Source organism: Coturnix japonica, chromosome 1, assembly GCF_054131305.1.
Source record: "Coturnix japonica strain WE chromosome 1, WE-NBRP24, whole genome shotgun sequence".
Lineage (NCBI taxonomy): Eukaryota > Metazoa > Chordata > Aves > Galliformes > Phasianidae > Coturnix > Coturnix japonica.
Window position 1 is genome coordinate 120149760 of NC_140663.1, and position 16735 is coordinate 120166494.

The 16735-nt window shown below is 45.1% G+C and overlaps 2 protein-coding genes across 14 annotated transcripts in view; both read right to left on the reverse strand.

Moving 5' to 3' along the window:
• Window positions 1–5125, reverse strand: part of GABRG3 (gamma-aminobutyric acid type A receptor subunit gamma3) — a 287168-nt gene extending 282043 nt beyond the window's left edge. For 5 of the 8 annotated variants that reach the window (XM_085532637.1, XM_085532634.1, XM_085532645.1 and 2 more), the window contains exons 1-2: window positions 3571–5125; window positions 169–317 (exon numbers count right to left, since the gene is read on the reverse strand). In XM_085532637.1, the coding sequence (XP_085388763.1) occupies window positions 169–317; window positions 3571–3836 (415 nt within the window). In that variant the 5' untranslated portion in view covers window positions 3837–5125. Of the gene's footprint in view, window positions 1–168; window positions 318–3048; window positions 3481–3570 lie in introns of those variants that run through there. The other 3 variants (XM_032441559.2, XM_032441558.2, XM_032441560.2) reach the window with 1 other exon arrangement.
• A 3875-nt stretch (window positions 5126–9000) lies between these two features.
• The window catches only part of GABRA5 (gamma-aminobutyric acid type A receptor subunit alpha5), a 54346-nt gene continuing 46611 nt past the window's right edge, over window positions 9001–16735 (reverse strand). For all 6 annotated transcript variants that reach the window (XM_085532696.1, XM_085532723.1, XM_085532731.1 and 3 more), the window contains 3 exons: window positions 12904–13056; window positions 11005–11216; window positions 9001–10584 (listed from right to left, as the gene is read on the reverse strand). In XM_085532696.1, coding sequence (XP_085388822.1) covers window positions 10279–10584; window positions 11005–11216; window positions 12904–13056 — 671 coding nt within the window. In that variant the 3' untranslated portion in view covers window positions 9001–10278. The remainder of the gene's footprint in view (window positions 10585–11004; window positions 11217–12903; window positions 13057–16735) is intronic.

Genomic DNA, 16735 nt, shown 5'->3' on the forward strand with positions numbered 1-16735 from the left:
GTTACCTCCACATCTTCCCACGAGAACCAGCATTTAGAAAATGCTGACTTGGAAATGAACTTGAGCCAAAGACAATTAATTCTCCACTTTCCTAAAAATAGAACCAAAGTGTAATACAGTATCTTCTCTATAGATATTTTTCCTCTGTGTGTAGAACAGAGTACTTACATCCAATATCAGGCCGTAGTTTTTTGTCATACTCTCTCAACAGCTTGTTTAGTATCAAGGTCACATCTGTGTCTTGTGTTTTTGGAGCTAAAACCCATTTTTGGTTGGTTGTTCCATCTTCATATTCATCCTCTTCAACCTTTCTGGAACTGCAATAAAATTAAAAATCAAATAAATGGATGTTATTTTACATAACTAAAAATCTAAATTTACATTCTGAGTAGATCTGCACAGTCTTCTTCAGAAGTTTCTGATCTCTCCCTCTACTGTGTCTATATACTCAGCCTGAGGCTGTTTTTGCAACAGGATGTTCCCATTAGCATCTGCTGAGTATCTGAGGATCATAGAATCATAGAATTACCCAGGTTGGAACAGACCTTGAAGATCAAGTCCAACCACAGCCTAACCATAGTACCCTAACTCTAAAAACCCTCCAGAACTGAGAATTATTTGGATGCGGTCTTCTGCCAGATGCCAAAGAAGTTGTTCTCTTTGAGTTAATACAGCTATCAGAATAGTTTTTTCACTCACTAGTATTTTGTACCTTCGCTTTTTATATCAACCTATCCTGACTGTGTATTTACCCAGTACATTTACAATATATTCTTTCAAAGAGCAAACATCCACAGTATTACTTGATGAATCCATCAAGAAAACGGATCCATCTCTTGCACAAAGGCTAATAAGAGTATTAAAAATTCAGATCTTTTAATACTTCCTGATCATTTTATCCTATTAATAAATTATTATATTCTCAGTGCCTGAATCTCAGTTTAATGTATTACAAGGCTTAGAATTAAGAGCTTTCTCCTTGCACATAAGATGGATTATCACAAGTGCACAAATACGTTTCATAAATTAATTGGAACTCCGGAGTCTCCCTGTGATTTTAATGACATCTTTGTCAAAAACAAAACCAAAAAAAAACCCAAAAAAAACAGCACTACACCAAGCATTGAGGCTCTCCTTTCCTTCATAGGTGGATTATTTTTAATTTCAGAGTACAGCAGTGCAAATGTGGTATAAGTCCAGTTGCCCGGAAATCACAGTTGAAGCTATTTTCACTTGAGATTAATTTCATTGAGCAGCTCTTTGTGCACGAACAGTAAAAATGTTGATTTGGAGATGTATCTTTTGGTATCTTAGAAACCAAATCTGTTTGATCTCTCTCTCTCTTGCAGGAGGAAACCCACGACAGTTAAACTGAGATGAAGTTATCAGGAGAAAAGATAACCTCGGTGGTGGAACCCACAGCAGAAATCATCCATTTCTCGGACCTACCAATTGCCCTGGCAATGTGATATCATTTTGCAGCATTTTCACACTGATGTCAGTAATTATGCAAGGTGCAAAGCAGCACAGCATCAGAGGTATCAGCACTATCTCTTAATGGGATGTGCTGTGTCCATCAAAGCGACCTCTCTCCTCTCTCTCTCTGTGTCTCTCCTTAATAACACTACTGTCTTTTACAATACCTCAGATGTTGAGAAGATTTGATTGACATCTTATGGTAAATAGAAAAAAGGCCAACAAATGCACAAGAGAGCATCATCAGCCTGCAATGTTGCCACTATAGAGCACTATATCTGAGTCTTTAACGGAACTTTTAATTGAAACTGCTCTACAGCCAACATGCCTTGCAGTATTAGCCATGAATCACCTAATATGGCTTCATAAAATGTGGGTGGTCTACATATAATTTCTATATAAAAATAAGTCTTGAAATCTAGCCCTTAAGGACTTTCTACAGAGAGGGCTCGTATAATCAAGTTCCAGAAGCACAGAAAACCTGAGGACTTTTTAAAGTAGATGAGCACTCCTTTATTTATTTGTTCACCCAATGGACATTAAAGACCCCAAGGGACCCTTTGTGTTGTTGTTTCTCCCCCAGGTTCACGACAAACCATGTGTTTCAATATTGCAATCACAGAACCTTTCTCAGTGGAGGCATCGTCTCCTAGCACACATGGTTGATATTCCTCAGCTGAAACACCGCAGCGGTGCTGAATTACTGATAGGAAAGGAGCACTGGATCATCTGTTTTTTCCCTGCTGCATCCACCGCAACTTTGCTGGAGGCACTCAGGCTACATGTGGAAATGAGAACCGAGTTCACATCGGATCACGATTCCCGTTTCTGGTAGCAGCTCCATTAAGACCTGTCACCACTACAACCGAGCACTGACAGGGCTTTTAAACCCCCGATGCTGGCACTTCCTAGAAAGCACCTCCAAATGATGCAAATTCCTACCTGTCTCCTCTATAGATCAAGACTGCAGATGGGAGTATTTCACAGTGAATCAGACTAAGACCTCAGATAGGCGTTTTTGACGGTGTTTGGGGCTCCTGCTTAAGAGTTACACTTCCCTTTCTTTTGCCTACACACCACGAGGCTCCTTGGAAGGCATCTGGGGCTGACACGTCCCCTGTAGCCATACGGGCACCGTCAAACTCCCAGCACATTCCGAATGCCCACAGAAAGCAGCGCAAGATGATGGGCAACCAATTCCCAGCTGGGGAGGGAGTAGAACTGTACGCTTCTCTACAGGGACCACTAGTTCTGGTGCTGCGAGGAGACACCAAAGGCAAAGTGCAAGCCGTAGAGATGCACAGCTAGAAAACCCAGAGAGCGGCGGGGTAACGCTGCCACCCAGCAGCGGGGCTCGCCCTACTCAGCCCGGCCCCAGGGTTGAGGTGCGGGGGAGCGGAGGCTCGAGACGGGAAAACTTAGTGCCGGGACGGATCGGGACGGAGCGCTGGCGGGCGGCCCTCGGAGCGAGGGGGAGAGGAGCGGGGAGAGCACGGTGAACTCCGGAGATCCGCGGGCGCGGAGAGGAAAGGAGCCGAAGGGGTGCGGGAGGAGAAGGGAGAGAGGACTTACCGGGCGTGGAACACTGAGAGGAGGAGGAAAACCAGCAGGAGCTTAGCGGACATGATCTGGGCAGAGGCGGCCAGGTGAGAGGAGCAGGAGGAAGGAGATGTTGCAGGAGGTTCGCATGCGAACAGGGATGAGGCAACGAGGTGAAGCTCTGAAGCTCTCCTCCCGTCTATTCTCAGCTTTATACCCCGAAGAAAATACCCCGTTCGCAATGCTCCGGGAGGGGGGTGGGGTGGAGGGGTGAGGAAAAAAAAGCAAGAAAGACAGAAAAAAGGCAAAGAAGCGGGCTGAGGGGAATCCCCGCCGGGGACCCTCCGGGCCAGGTGAAGCTCCACGCTCCGCCAAAAGCCGCTTCCCACAACCGGCAGCGGGACGGCCCCTCGCGCTGCCCGGCTGCCGCTGGCCGTACCCCCCGGGCTGCCGAGCCCGGGCCCCGCCGGGCCGCGGGGCTGGGGCGGGGAAGGGGCGCAGCCACCCCGTCACCGAGCGGCGGCCTCAGCCCGCCCCGCCCTGCCCAACAGGTACCTGCCTCCTCGGCAGCGGGGCCGCCTCCCGCCCCGGAGCTGCGCGGTGCCCCCGCGCTCACTCGGTCCCCGGGGCGCCGGGGGAGCCGTAGGGAGATGGGGCGGCCCCGCGGGCATCCCGCTGCGCCGGGCGGGGCGGGGACGTGCGGGCGGTGCGGCTCCCGCACAGCCTTCCCCAGGCAGAGCTGCAGCGCGTTGATATAGGGCTCCGTGTGGACGTGTGTGTGGAGAAGTTTGCGAGCACCGTGAGATGCAGAGATAACACATCTGCGTGCATCTGTTTTTGTAAGGTAGAACGTACACGAGGACTTGCGGGAGAGAGGACTGCGCGAATTTATATTAACATCGTTGGGATAAATGAGGATTTTCTGCTGTGACCGCAGCGAAGTGCGGTCAGGGCAAAAATTAGTTTGGCTCTGGGTATGTGTCTTTCTGCTCTGCTCCTAACAACGCGGATGCGATTTTTGGAGGCTTGAGCTCTCTGGGTGCGGGGTAATACAAGATATTCCCCTTCGTTATCAGATTGGGAGATGACAAAGTGCCACCGGGGTTCACAGGATCATAAAATCATAGAATGGCTTGGGTTGAAACGGACCACAATGATCATCTAGTTTCAACCCCCCTGCTATGCAGGGTCGTCGACCACCAGACCAGGCTGCCCAGAGCCACATCCAGCCTGGTTACGGCGATCTGGAAACAAACAGCCCCGCTACGGCGCTGCGAGCGGGCGGCTCACTGGGACTCGAAATCTCAGGGGCATCAGTCTTTGCTTCCTCCCCCGGTAGGCATCATTTCCAAGTTCCGGGGGATTTGCTTTTAATTATGACATTACATTAAACAAAAAGTTCTGCTGGATGGAGGCGATTTGCTTTTAGCACGGCTTCCCCGCGATACCCAGAAATGCTCGCTGGGGAGCGATCTCTGTTCCCGCAGTTATTTATTGAAGGAACGAGGCAGCTTAGGGAAAATCCTCTGCGAGCCAGGCAATTCCCAGACCTATACCCCAGGGCGTTTTTCAGCTAAAACTTCTGTTTTTATCAGATGATACAGCAGCTATTCCCTCTGCCTGGGGTTAGCCGGAGGAATACTGGATCCTGGCTAACACACCCCAGGTTTACCGATGTGAGCGGGAGGAGGAGGTGAGGAAGTGCCGCACCCCAACTTCAACATATGCCCCCCTCCGGGCCGGGCCCCCGCAGCGCTCGGCCGGGGGCGGCTTCCCCGGAGCGGCTCCGCCTCTGCCCACGCCCCCACCGCGACCCCGGCGGCAGCGGGGTCCTCTGGTGGCGGCGCTGGGAAGAGCGGCGGAGGGAAGCGGCTCCCAGCTGGGCTTCCCCGGCCTCCACCCGCTGCCCGGTGGAAAGATTTCCTTTCTCTTGTCCTCGGTGCACCGTGTCGATGAGCAAAGAGCGCCGATTATTATCCCTCATCACTCATTCGTTTCTACTTTGTCCTTCCTACTTGTACCCTTTTATCTTTAAACCTTGCTCTTGCCTTTCAAGTTACGCAGTCAAGGATTATAATTACCCAGCACGTGTTTTAATAAAAGAACATTTTATTGCACACTGTAATGCGACTAAAATGTTTATATTCTCCAGCACAATGAAGTGGATCTGCATTTTAATTTACTTTTCGTTGTGTGGCTGTGTTTTCACCCCGAGGGATGCTGAAGGCTAAACCCTTTGTGGTACTTCTTGTCACAACAGCAACCGTGCAGGGAGCTGGTTCCCATATTCAAGGGGGAAATGTGAAAGGAGGGAATGGGGTTCACAGATTGAGTACTCCCTGCTCAGAGCTGGGCTGCAGCAGTCTGTGCTGAGTGAGGAGCGAAGAGAAGGTCCTTTGAGACCAAAGATGCTGTGAGCAGCTGGAGTTAAACTTTCTTACAGACTGGGAGAAGAACCTCTTGAGGGCAGCCCTGAGGAGAAGGACTTGGGGGTCCTGGTGGACGAGAAGCTGGACATGAGCCAGCAGTGTGCACTTGTAGCCTGAAAGGTCAACTATGTTCTGGGCTACATTAAAGGAGGGGCGGCCAGCAGGGAGAGGGAGGTGATTGTCCCTCTCTACTCAGCTCTTATGAGACCCCATCTGGAGTACTGTGTTCAGGCCTGGGACCCTCAGTACAGGAAGGATGTGGAGCTCTTGGAGCAGGTCCAGAGGAGGACCTCTGTGATGATCAGAGGGCTGGAGCACCTCTCCTATGAGGAATAGGCTCCCCAGGGAGGTGGTTGAGTCACCATCCCTGGATGTGTTTAAGAGCCGTTTGGATGTGGTGCTCAGAGATATGATTTAGCAGAGGGTTGTTAGAGTTTTGGTACTATGGTTAGGCTGTGGTTGGACTTGATGATCTTTGAGGTCTTTTCCAACCTGAGTAATTCTATGATTCTATGACAGGTTGAAGGAACTGGCATTGTTTACCTTGGAGAAGAGAAGGCTCTGGGGAGACCTCATTGTGGCCTTCCAGTACTTGAAAGGAGCATATAAACAGGAGGGGGAACGGCTGTTTGCGAGTGTGGATAGTGATAGGATAAGAGGAAATGTTTTAAATTGAGACAGGGGAGGTTTAGGTTAGAGATTAGGAGGAAGTTTCTCACAGAGAGGGTAGTGATGCACTGTAACAGGTTGCCCAAGGGGATGTGGATGCCCCATCCCTGGAAGCATTCAAGGCCAGGCTGGATGTGGCTCTGGGCAGCCTGGTCTGGTGGTTGGTGACCCTGAACATAGCAGGGGGGTTGAAACTGGATGATCTTTGTGGTCCTTTTCAACCCAGGCCATTCTATAATTCTATAATTCTAAGTCATTTGGACTTTGTAACATCTAACCTCTTTCTGTCTTGTTCAGATAGAAGGAATGTGCATACAGAATGTCCAAATAACAGAAGATGGGAAAGTAGTAAGGTGAGAATGCAGTCTGAGACACCATAGCACCCCAATGACCATATTTAAGTGTTTGTAGTGAAACAAAACCACACAAAAAGCCAGATGGAGTTCAAGAGATTTGATCAAACGCTGCTTTTAAACAATATAAGTTCCTCTGAACATTGCAGTGCCAGTTCCAATCTGAGGAGCAAGGGCGTTAGGGGAAACATATCCTTATCGCAAAAGCCATTATCTCCAGATTTAAAAAAACAAATAGCTGTTCAAATGCTGCCTTCTTCTTGCCTGAGTAACAAAGCACTTTCATTCAGTTTCCTTGAAGGTTTAATTTATATGTTAAGCAAGAATTTTTGAGAGGCAGGATTATTTCATAAAATCATTTCTTTCTTAGCTTTGTACAAATTCATTTAGTTATCCCACAGAGGGCATATTCTGTTTATAAACCCCAGAAAGGAATTCAAGGTAACCGAGGAGGGTTGAGATTTGAAAACACATTGTTACCTAAATTCATCCTCAGAGTCAGCTGGCACAGCTCAAATATTAGAAATAAAAGCCTTTTCTGTTGTATTTGACTTGTTCTTTCACTCTTTTTGGGTACAAGTGAGGAAATTTGGCAGTATGCAGCACGCACTTGCTCTCCAGCGCTGGATTGTTGTGACAAATCACTTTTCAACTCTTTCTCATGAACTCATTACAGGAAAAACCCATCAACAAAGCAATCCCTACCCATTAATCCCTTTAGCTGTGACTGAGCCGGGAGGGACCTATGCCCAAAGCACTGGGTTCCGTGCGAGGACAATACAGCAGGCCAATGCAATTCCTGACACTGCTGATCCCACCCCAGTGTTCCATTGCAGTTGTGGGGTATTTGTTAGGCAACATGAGGCTATGAGTTTTCAGCATTCCAGCCTGGAATCGGTGGGCTCAGTGGAGCACCTCCCAAGCTGTAGGCTAGCTCCTTCTACTCAGGGAGTGGCGCGTGCTGGGAGGCCATTGCTGCTTCTTCTGTCACATCAGTTCTCAGCAAGGACTAGAATGTGTGTGATTATCTGGGAAATGAAAGGCAAGCGGCTTCTTCAGGAAATTTCAACATGGTTTGGCATATCCACAGCAACAGAACAAGCCCTGACCGTTATATTCTGCTCTTACCTTCAAACACAGGAAGCAATAGTCAACATAAATGGAAGTGATATATATCCCTGCAAGTGATAAAATGTTCTGTGGTGTCATAACTTTGGCAGGCAACTGTCAGTCCTATTACACATCGGGAAAACATCAGTACATTATTTATTAAAGCAAAGGGCTTGATCCTGCAACCTTGCAGCTCCACTGTCCACAAGTTGTTCTGTAGTCAGTGGAAGCAAGGAGATTCCACATGGACATAAAAGTGGTTGGATTCAGAGCTCCAGCAAAGGAAACCTGAATGTGATGCTGAGACATTTGGGGTCAAAGTCAGGCATGAGCAAACACAACAAGCATCAAGAAATCTCCAAGGAAGACAAAATAGCTCTGAAAAAAGTGTCCTCTGTAGATTCACAGGTTGCTTATAGCTTTCAACCACACAGTAAGTGCAGCTCCTGTATTGTCCCAGCAGCACTTGGGTGCTACTGCCACAAGTACCATGTGGCCTAAAAGGCTGCTTGGGTGTCCCTGCACACCAGCCTGCTCTTGCAGAAGGGCCCATGCAGAGTAGTTGCCCAGTGCTGGAACAAGAGCAGGTCCAAAGAGGGTCAACAGGGCTTGTGAAGGGCCTGGAAAAAATGCCCTCTGAGGAGCCACTGAAGGAACTGGGGCTGTTTAGTTTGGGGAAAAGGAGGCTGGGGGAGTCCTAATTGCTTTCTTCCAGTATTTGAAAGGTGCAGAGTTGGTCTCTTCTCACTGGTAACAGGTGTCAGGACAAGGGGAAACAGCCTAAAGTTGCACCAGGGTAAGTTTAGGTTGGATATCAGGAAAAACTTCTTTACAGAAAGGGTTGTTACACACTGGAATAGGCTCCCCAGGGAGGTGGTTGAGTCACCATCCCTGGATGTGTTTAAAAATTGTTTGTATGTGGTGCTCAGGGACATGATTTAGTGAAGGGTTGTTAGTTAGGATAGGATGGTTAGGTTGTGGTTGAACTCAATGATCTTTAAGGTCTTTTCCAACCTGAGCAATTCTCTGATTTTATGAAGAGTCTGGCCGGGACAGAGTACTTTCTATGAAAGCAGCCATTTCCTCCCAAGTACACAAGCTCAGAAACTCAGCCCTTAAGAAGAGACCTTGTGTGAGTCTGAGAGCTGTGACATGCAAAAGGGAAGTTGCAGGGCACAAGTTCTGCTCTCTCTCCCAAACAGAACACAAGGCTGATGCTCCATGGCAAAACAGTACCTAGTTCTGAAACATCCTGGTTGGCTGTCCTCGCTCAGCACGTACCTTTCTGGGTAACTGTGAAGATGTACTGGGCACACACATTTGCTTCACTACACATATATGTGGTTTCCTTCTTCCAGCTTCAGTGGTGAGTTTTTTGGTCTCTAAAATGATAATCAGTAAAAGAATGACATTTTGCAATCAAGTGTTGAACGCCTTTTTTATTTAAACATTAAGATTAAATTACAAAAGCTTCTGGAACAAAGAAAGATGCCAAGGAGGAAAGAGCTGAAAATTCAGGTTGCATTTTCTCATTCATTGTGAAAGCAAAACACACTGGCAGCAGCAAGGCATTTTATAGAAAATTTTCAGATGGACAGTACAAACACTTTCCTGTTAGAATTGCCACTGAAATACCTTGCTGTCATGAAGCACATCCTTTCTCTCCTTCTGTTGTTTTTTTTTGTTTGTTTGTTTTTTTACCCCTGATCACACACCTTAGTATCGTCTGATTGGTTTTCACTGTGGGAACCAAGTAATTATTCCAGAATTACTGAATTCTTTACTGTTTGGCTCTGCTAATGTAACACAATCTTCTTGGGAAAACCTCCAAACATGAGTTACTTTACCTTAATAAAACCGTCTACTGCCATTGTCAAAAGTTTTATTTGCACAAATATGTTCCTAATCTATGTTAATTTCATGCAATATATCTCTATTTTTTGGAATAAATACTGAAAACCATTTGAGAAAATTCCCTTGGAATTTAAAAACCAAACAGTATTTTATTTTAAGGGCAAGATTCCACCACCTTTATTTACACGAGTAGTATCTTGCTCCCTATGTTACTTCACTGCAAGCTAGAGGCTCAAAAGCAGTGAAAATCAGCATAGCCCCATTAGGATTTACTGCATCTTAATCAACTTCTGTTAATGAAAACGGGGCTGAGTGGGTTTGTTTGTTTGTTTACCTGTGGAGTAATGCACTACCTATCACCAGTAAAGGTGCTCAAACATAGCCCTACATTTAATAATTTGGCACATTTACAACTGGCATTATTCATAGTAACCTATCAGATGACAACAGCAGAGCTCTTCTGTAAAATAGAGGCTAAGCCTACAATTGTATGACTGTACATCTGAAGTATAAAAACCACGATATGTAGTACACTTGAACAGTTAAAAAATATAACTTATTTTATTTGTAAACTATCAATGCAAGATACTCAGCAGCAAAGAAGCCATGTTCAATGTCTTCTGATCTTTGATAAAGATCTGTTGCTGTAAGTAATATCATCGTCTCCAAAACATCTGAGGTTACATGTAGAAACAATCAAGGCAATATTATTTGTACATATTATTAAACATGCAAAAAACTTCCTGAAGAATATTGCCCAAATGTAGAAAGTGGTCTGGATTTCAAATTTTCCTTGGTAGCATCTGCTTTGTAAGTATGGCTCACGTGTGGCTTTTGAGTCCTTCAGTTTATTTTGGAGAGTTGGCACCTTTAATAACAGGCTCCCTATTCAAATATGTGGCCCAGTAGACTAAGTTAAAAGTTCCAAACAGCACTGGAAAAATTATCCGGGACATTTTGTCAATCTTACTGATGCTGTTGTAAGTCTTTTTGCTTTCAGCGGGCTTTTCTTCCACAGACTTCACTGGAGCAGGAGCAGCGTTTGAGATGACGGCGGGGGCTGAGTCCTTTGGCATGTTTGGGGCGGGGGTCAGCTTCCCAGTGCTGTATGTATTCGTTGATTTATTTCCCAGCAACTGGCGCTCTTTTTTCTTCTGCAAAAAAGACCTAAATGTTAAGATTGCAGGAACAGAAAATGGAAATGCATTCTCAAGATGCAAACTTCCAAACTTCCAAACACTGTAATCCATCATGCTGAAACAAATGTCTGTGGGCTACTCTGCCTTTGAGTCCCAAACAGCTGCTTCTGCCTCAATGTCATAGCGCTTACTCAAGCTAAAGCTTCCTGACATCAGAGGTAATGAAGGGAGGCCAGCTGGACCTGGACCCATGGGGCATGCTCATTAGCAGCTGCTTTTGTCAGGGCCACTGGCCCTTTACCTGGGGAGGCTGTGACCTAGCGCCAGTCCAAATGCCTTCATCACAGAGAAGGTGACAACCGTGCTATCGGTTATGTGAACGATGATGCACAACTGCTTTTTCTTTTAGGTACTTAAGACAAGTAAGATAAGCACCTTGATTTTAGCAGCTTCCTGGGCTTTTTTGCCATCCCACGCCCAACTCCTCTTGGTGAAATAGTTGACGGTTGCAAACTCAATCAATGCAGAAAATACAAAGGCATAGCAGACGGCTATAAACCAGTCCATGGCAGTAGCATAGGCCACTTTTGGCAAAGAGTTGCGGGCACTGATACTTAAGGTGGTCATGGTGAGGACTGTTGTCACACCTGTAAAGGATTAAAAAAACAGAGGCAGAGATCAGCTTGGTAGAATCATAGAATGGCCTGGATTGAAAAGGACCACAAAGATCATCCAGTCTCAAGCCCCTGCTATGTGCAGGGTCACCAACCAGCAGACCAGGTTGCCCAGAGCCACATCCAGCCTGGCCTTAAATGCCTCGAAGGATGAGGCATCCACAACATCTCTGGGCAACCTGTTCCAGTGCATCACTACCCTCTCTGTGAGAAACTTCCTCCTAATCTCTAACCTAAACCTCCCCTATCTCAATTTAAACCATTTCCTCTTCTCCTATCACTATCCACCCTTGTAAATAGTCTTTCCCCCTCCTGTTTATATTTACATAGCCCTTACAAGATTCCTAATAAGTTATTAGAGGGCCCTGATTCAGCATGAGAGTTAGGAAGGCCACATGAAGGAAATCAGTGCTTGCACATTTTGGTCAGAAAGAGCAATACATTTTGCTGGTGAAATAAAAATAAAGGCATCAGCCCCCAACTGATTACTTATGTGATGTTCTGGTTAGCTTTAGTTACAGTGTACTTAATATATAATTTTAAGGATAATACAAATCCAAATGTTACACAACCCAAAATCTCTGGTATTTTGTCAATGCATGGTATGTACGTATAGCATCGCTTGTTAACTGGTACATTATAAAATCTGCAATCAACCCATTCAGCAGTAACTGCCACAACAAAGTCAGATTATGACTTTTGTTTTTCCATGTGGAGATTTTAGGGATGTAATTGTCTGCTGTTATTGATTCCCTTGACTGTGGCTCTCTCTTCCACAGAAGTCAGCAGAGCTGCCACTGCTTTCACATGGAGAGGGGTGTATCAGCAGGATGAGAACAAGCTCTAGGTTACACCTTTGTGAAGGTATAAAATAAGCACCGCCAGCCAGCAATATGCTGCTGGCATTGGTATTTCCCCCATACAGGTTGTGGAACCGATTTCTGATCAAAGGTGCTGACTGATTTTTCAGTAGGCTTAGACAGATGAATGGCTCTTTTAGGAACATTTGATCAAAGTTTTACACACATTGCAGCTCCCACACCCCTCATTTATCATTTAGTGGGAATCCTGTATGTCACAAACCTCCAGCTAAGATTCTGTTCATTTTTTTTGCAACCTTCCAGTGGCAAGCTGAGTAATTGAAGAGAACCCAAAGGATTCTTCCATGACAGTATCTGCAGTAAATATACATTTTCTAAATTCAAACTCGTATTAATTTGTTTGATGGTAACAGAAATAATTGTCACTAATTAACCTCTACATGTTTTTCCTGGATAAACATCTTGAAACACAGAGAAACAAAATGTTTCAAAGTGAAATTTGTTTCAACTAGAGTATGCGCTATATAATATGTATGGCTTTTTGTTCTAAACCATCATGTATTTTACCAGAGTGGGAAAGAAGAACCCACAAATCACAACAATCTGTTTCTTCTGTCTTCCATCCTTAACCTTCAAAGAACTGATTACAGTGTGATTTCTGTCACAATTTTACCAAAAAAGCCCACACTTTTTAAAAATTGATTTTGAGTTTAAACTAGAAGAGAACATGGGAACACCTACAACACTGCAAGCAAAAATAAGCACCGTGGGTTTGTTACAGATCACTTCCACATACAAGCCCCTTCCTTACCCATGCTTCAAGAGGGTGAGGTACTCACCAAAGACGGTCCGAGCAGGGACAGATTCTCTGTTCAGCCAAAACGACACTTGTGATAAGATGACAGTCATGATGCAGGGAAGGTACGTCTGGATGACAAAGTAACCAATTTTTCTTTTCAGATGAAAATGTGCTGTCATTATAGTGTATTCGCCTAGGGGAAGAAAATTGCATATATGCTAAAATGAAGCAGGCTTACTGATCTCTAAGGAACTTTTTCTCTCTGAGAGTGGTCAGGCACTGGAATGGCTGCCCAGGGAAGTGGAGGAGTCGCCATCCCTGGCAGTGTTCAAGAGGCGTCTGGATAGGGAGCTAGGAGATATGGTTTAGTGGTTTGCTGTAGGTATGGTAAAGGGAAAACAGTTGGACTAGATGATCTTGTAGGTCCTTTCCAACCTTGTGATTCTATGATTCTATGATTTTGGATTCTAAGCAGCTCCCCCTCTCCCCCAGTGTGAGGCTACCATTCAGGCATTCTTAACTGCACCAAAAATGCCTGGATTTCAGTGCTGTGCCATACCAAGAGACAGAGGTGCTGCTACATCCTGCTGCTCTTCACATTCAGTCCCTGAAAGCAGAAGACAGCAACTGATGACTATTGTACCAAAAACCTGCCATCCTTTTATGTACTTGGCACGCCCTGGTGTTGACCGGCATGGCAAATCTGGGTTGCTGACAGTGCCTCACTCTTGCCTTGCTTTGACTTGGTCCCACAAACTGTCTTGTCAGAACGATTAAGGCCTCCTACTCTTAGAAACCTGATTTAGCAGCAGGACTTAACCTTATTAGGGAACTGTTAATGCCGACCCATCACTTGGGTCCTGACACTCCTCCTGCCCCATACAGTGACTGTGTGACTGTCCTAGTGTCAGTGCTGAAAGAATTTATGCTTTGCTCACTGATATTGATACTGTCGCTTGGATCTTTCAAAGCCATCAAACTGCTCCTCCAGAAAAAAAAAAAAAAAGAAAGAAAAAAAAAAAAAAATGGAAACCAAACAACCCTTTGGTGCATGGAGTTTTCCTGGAAAACTTCCTCTACCTGTGTGACCTGGTGTAGGGAACCTGCTTTGTCAGGAGGGTTGGACTCAATGATCTCTGTAGGTCCCTTCCAACCCCTACAATTCTGTGATTCCGTGAATTTGGTATGCCTTAGCTCTTGGAAAGATAATCTCTTTCTGGACAGATGTTGTGCCATGTCTTGTTCTCTTTTGCAATTAATATTATACTGACTGCAGGGGGAAATTCACTAAAAGCTGCTACAGCAGTGCTAAATTCCATGTCTTTTATACGCCAAATTCACAGCATTGCCTTAATCGGGCTTTTGTCAGGCCCTTTGAATTTCAATACAGTCCTCAAAAAAATGCACTCTGAAACAGATAGACCAGCTGTCACCTTCCCTAACTGTTCAGGCAAAAAAAAAAAAGAACTCAAGCAGTTCTTTCAGACTGTTCCTGTGAAACTATACAGTTGTTACTGAAGGTTTTTCATTGATGGCAACAGCTCCCCAAAGCCAAAATCTGGCTGTCTATCTGAGAGCTGGATACTATTTTTTTTCCTGGGGAAAAAATAAATAAATAAAAAAGAATTAAAATCAAATATAAGAATAAAAGCCTATCAAAAAAGGCAATCAAACCCCTTCAGGCCCTAGGAGAGCTCCACTTACACTGACATCAAATTAATCTAAAAACATGCATTTTTCAGCTGGATACTGACAAATCAGAGGAATGTCTGCTCCAAAATGCAAACTGTACAGGGTGAGTATAACAAAAATTAAATGAAACCCTTTTGACTTACAAATATTTCAGATCCTGGAAATTCTGGGGTGTGTATCTCTTATTTTCTAGAGAACAAGCAGAAAGCAGACCTTAACTACTTGAGCTAAAGGATTGGCTATAATCTCTTGTTGCAAGAACGGGTTGTTATCCTCCATAGATCAGCCCCTATAGGAAAATAAATAACAGACTGATTCTGCAGAGTGAACAGCAGTGAGTTGCAGCCTGCACTGCTAAGCGGTTAGATTGGGCAGATTACTGCTAAGTGACAATATGGCTAATTAATGGACAACGGGTCTACACTGAGAGGTTTTCTGCAGGTATAGCTGCCTGAGGCTCTCAGATCTGTTCGCTATGAAGTTTACAGACTCATTCATGCTGAGGAGTTTAGGCCGAAAGACTGGAATAGCACAGGACTGCCTTACCTGACAGCCTACCTCTATCTTTATGGCTTTCTTCTGAAGCCTGATTTTCTAGCAAAAGGCTTCCCTGATGAGGGATGTGGAGATGGAAAGGAGATGCTGTGAAACTGGGGAGAAAATCCTTGTGAAGCTTTGTCTAATTCCCTTTCATTTAGTGTAATTTTGAACTGGGGATGCTGAACATACTGTGGTCTCAGGAGGAACCCCACTTGCTCTTTATTTAGGAGCATTCATTTTGTGGATTACCAAAAAAATATATATATGTATATATATGCCAGGAGCAGCAGGGTCTGTGTGCTTGTAATTTGCTTCTGAGCTGCTGCTGCACTGCGATGCGTGTGAGTCCCATTTTCCCTGCTCGCTAAGGAGTGACGATGTGCATTATTGATTTCGACAGCATGCTTTCCAAGCCAGAGTAAAGTAAATCTAAACAGCTTCAGTAGAGCAACGGGATTCATATTTTCCTTTTTATAAATGCAGAAAATAAGCACTTACACTTTGACCATCTTCTGTGGCTGATTCTCACCTTATCACTTCCTTTAACCTACCAGAGCTCTTGTCTCTGCTGAAATAATGGTATCACCTGATTTTGTATTTCCTCTTCTTTCAGCTGCTACCTTCTCCTATTGTCCATGCTGTCTCTTTCTAAAATGCCTGCATGAAGGATGTCTCCCCCACATCCTCAGGGGCTGGTAAAAACCCCACAGCTTGGTTTTTTATGTCCTGGAACCACTGCTTAAAGCAATGCTAGAAGCTGCCTGAGTTGGCCTTTTGTTTATAGAGAACAAAGTCCTGGCTCTGTTGGAGCCCTCTTACTTCCGTAAGGCCACAGTTTATTCTTAGACCATAAGCTTTCTTGAGCAAGAGCTAAATTTTCATTATAGGTTTGTGCAGCACTTTTAGATGAAAATACTGCTCCTGCTAGAGTCCATTCACCACTGCCAACACAACTCTAATGACAAATCTAGCACCGGTGAAAAGCTCAAGAATGGAGTGGCTGCATTTCTTCACAGAGCTCTGCTACTGTGCTGCCATTTAAAGCTGCTGCAATGGTTTTTCAGTGTCCGGGCGATGGAGTTCTGGAAATGCTGCTTACAAACGTTCAGGATCTTTCCTGAATTCTTCCAGTATCGCTGTGCTGCAATTCAATGGGGCTTTTTTTTTAATGAGCATAGGCCAGCCCCTAGGCTTGTTTGTTTACCTTATCTGCCTGGGCTCAGGTGTAAGGACAACTGTTCTGGCATGACCCCAACATCAGGCCTGTGACATAGCAGTCCCTGTCCACACTGACATCCAGAACATTGTGGTCCACAAGAGATGCCTGTGCTGTTTTGATAGTGCTGCACACTAAACCCTCATCTCAAGGAAAAATCAGGCTGTTCGGCACAGAATGAAGGGCTGAATGCTTCTTTTATTGTTTAGGCTTTGGATATTTCATAGCCTGGGCTCCAGCTGGCAGAAAAGAAAGAAGTGGGCTTTTGTTTTGTTTTATGGCACTGCAGAACCAAAGTGAGTGATGAGAAATTCTGGGTCTGGGGAACAGAACTGGGCAATCATTTGCAGACACCAGCAGGATCCACGTGGACCCAGAGCCTGTATCTGAGTGTTTGCAGCATTGCAACAGCAGGACACAGCAG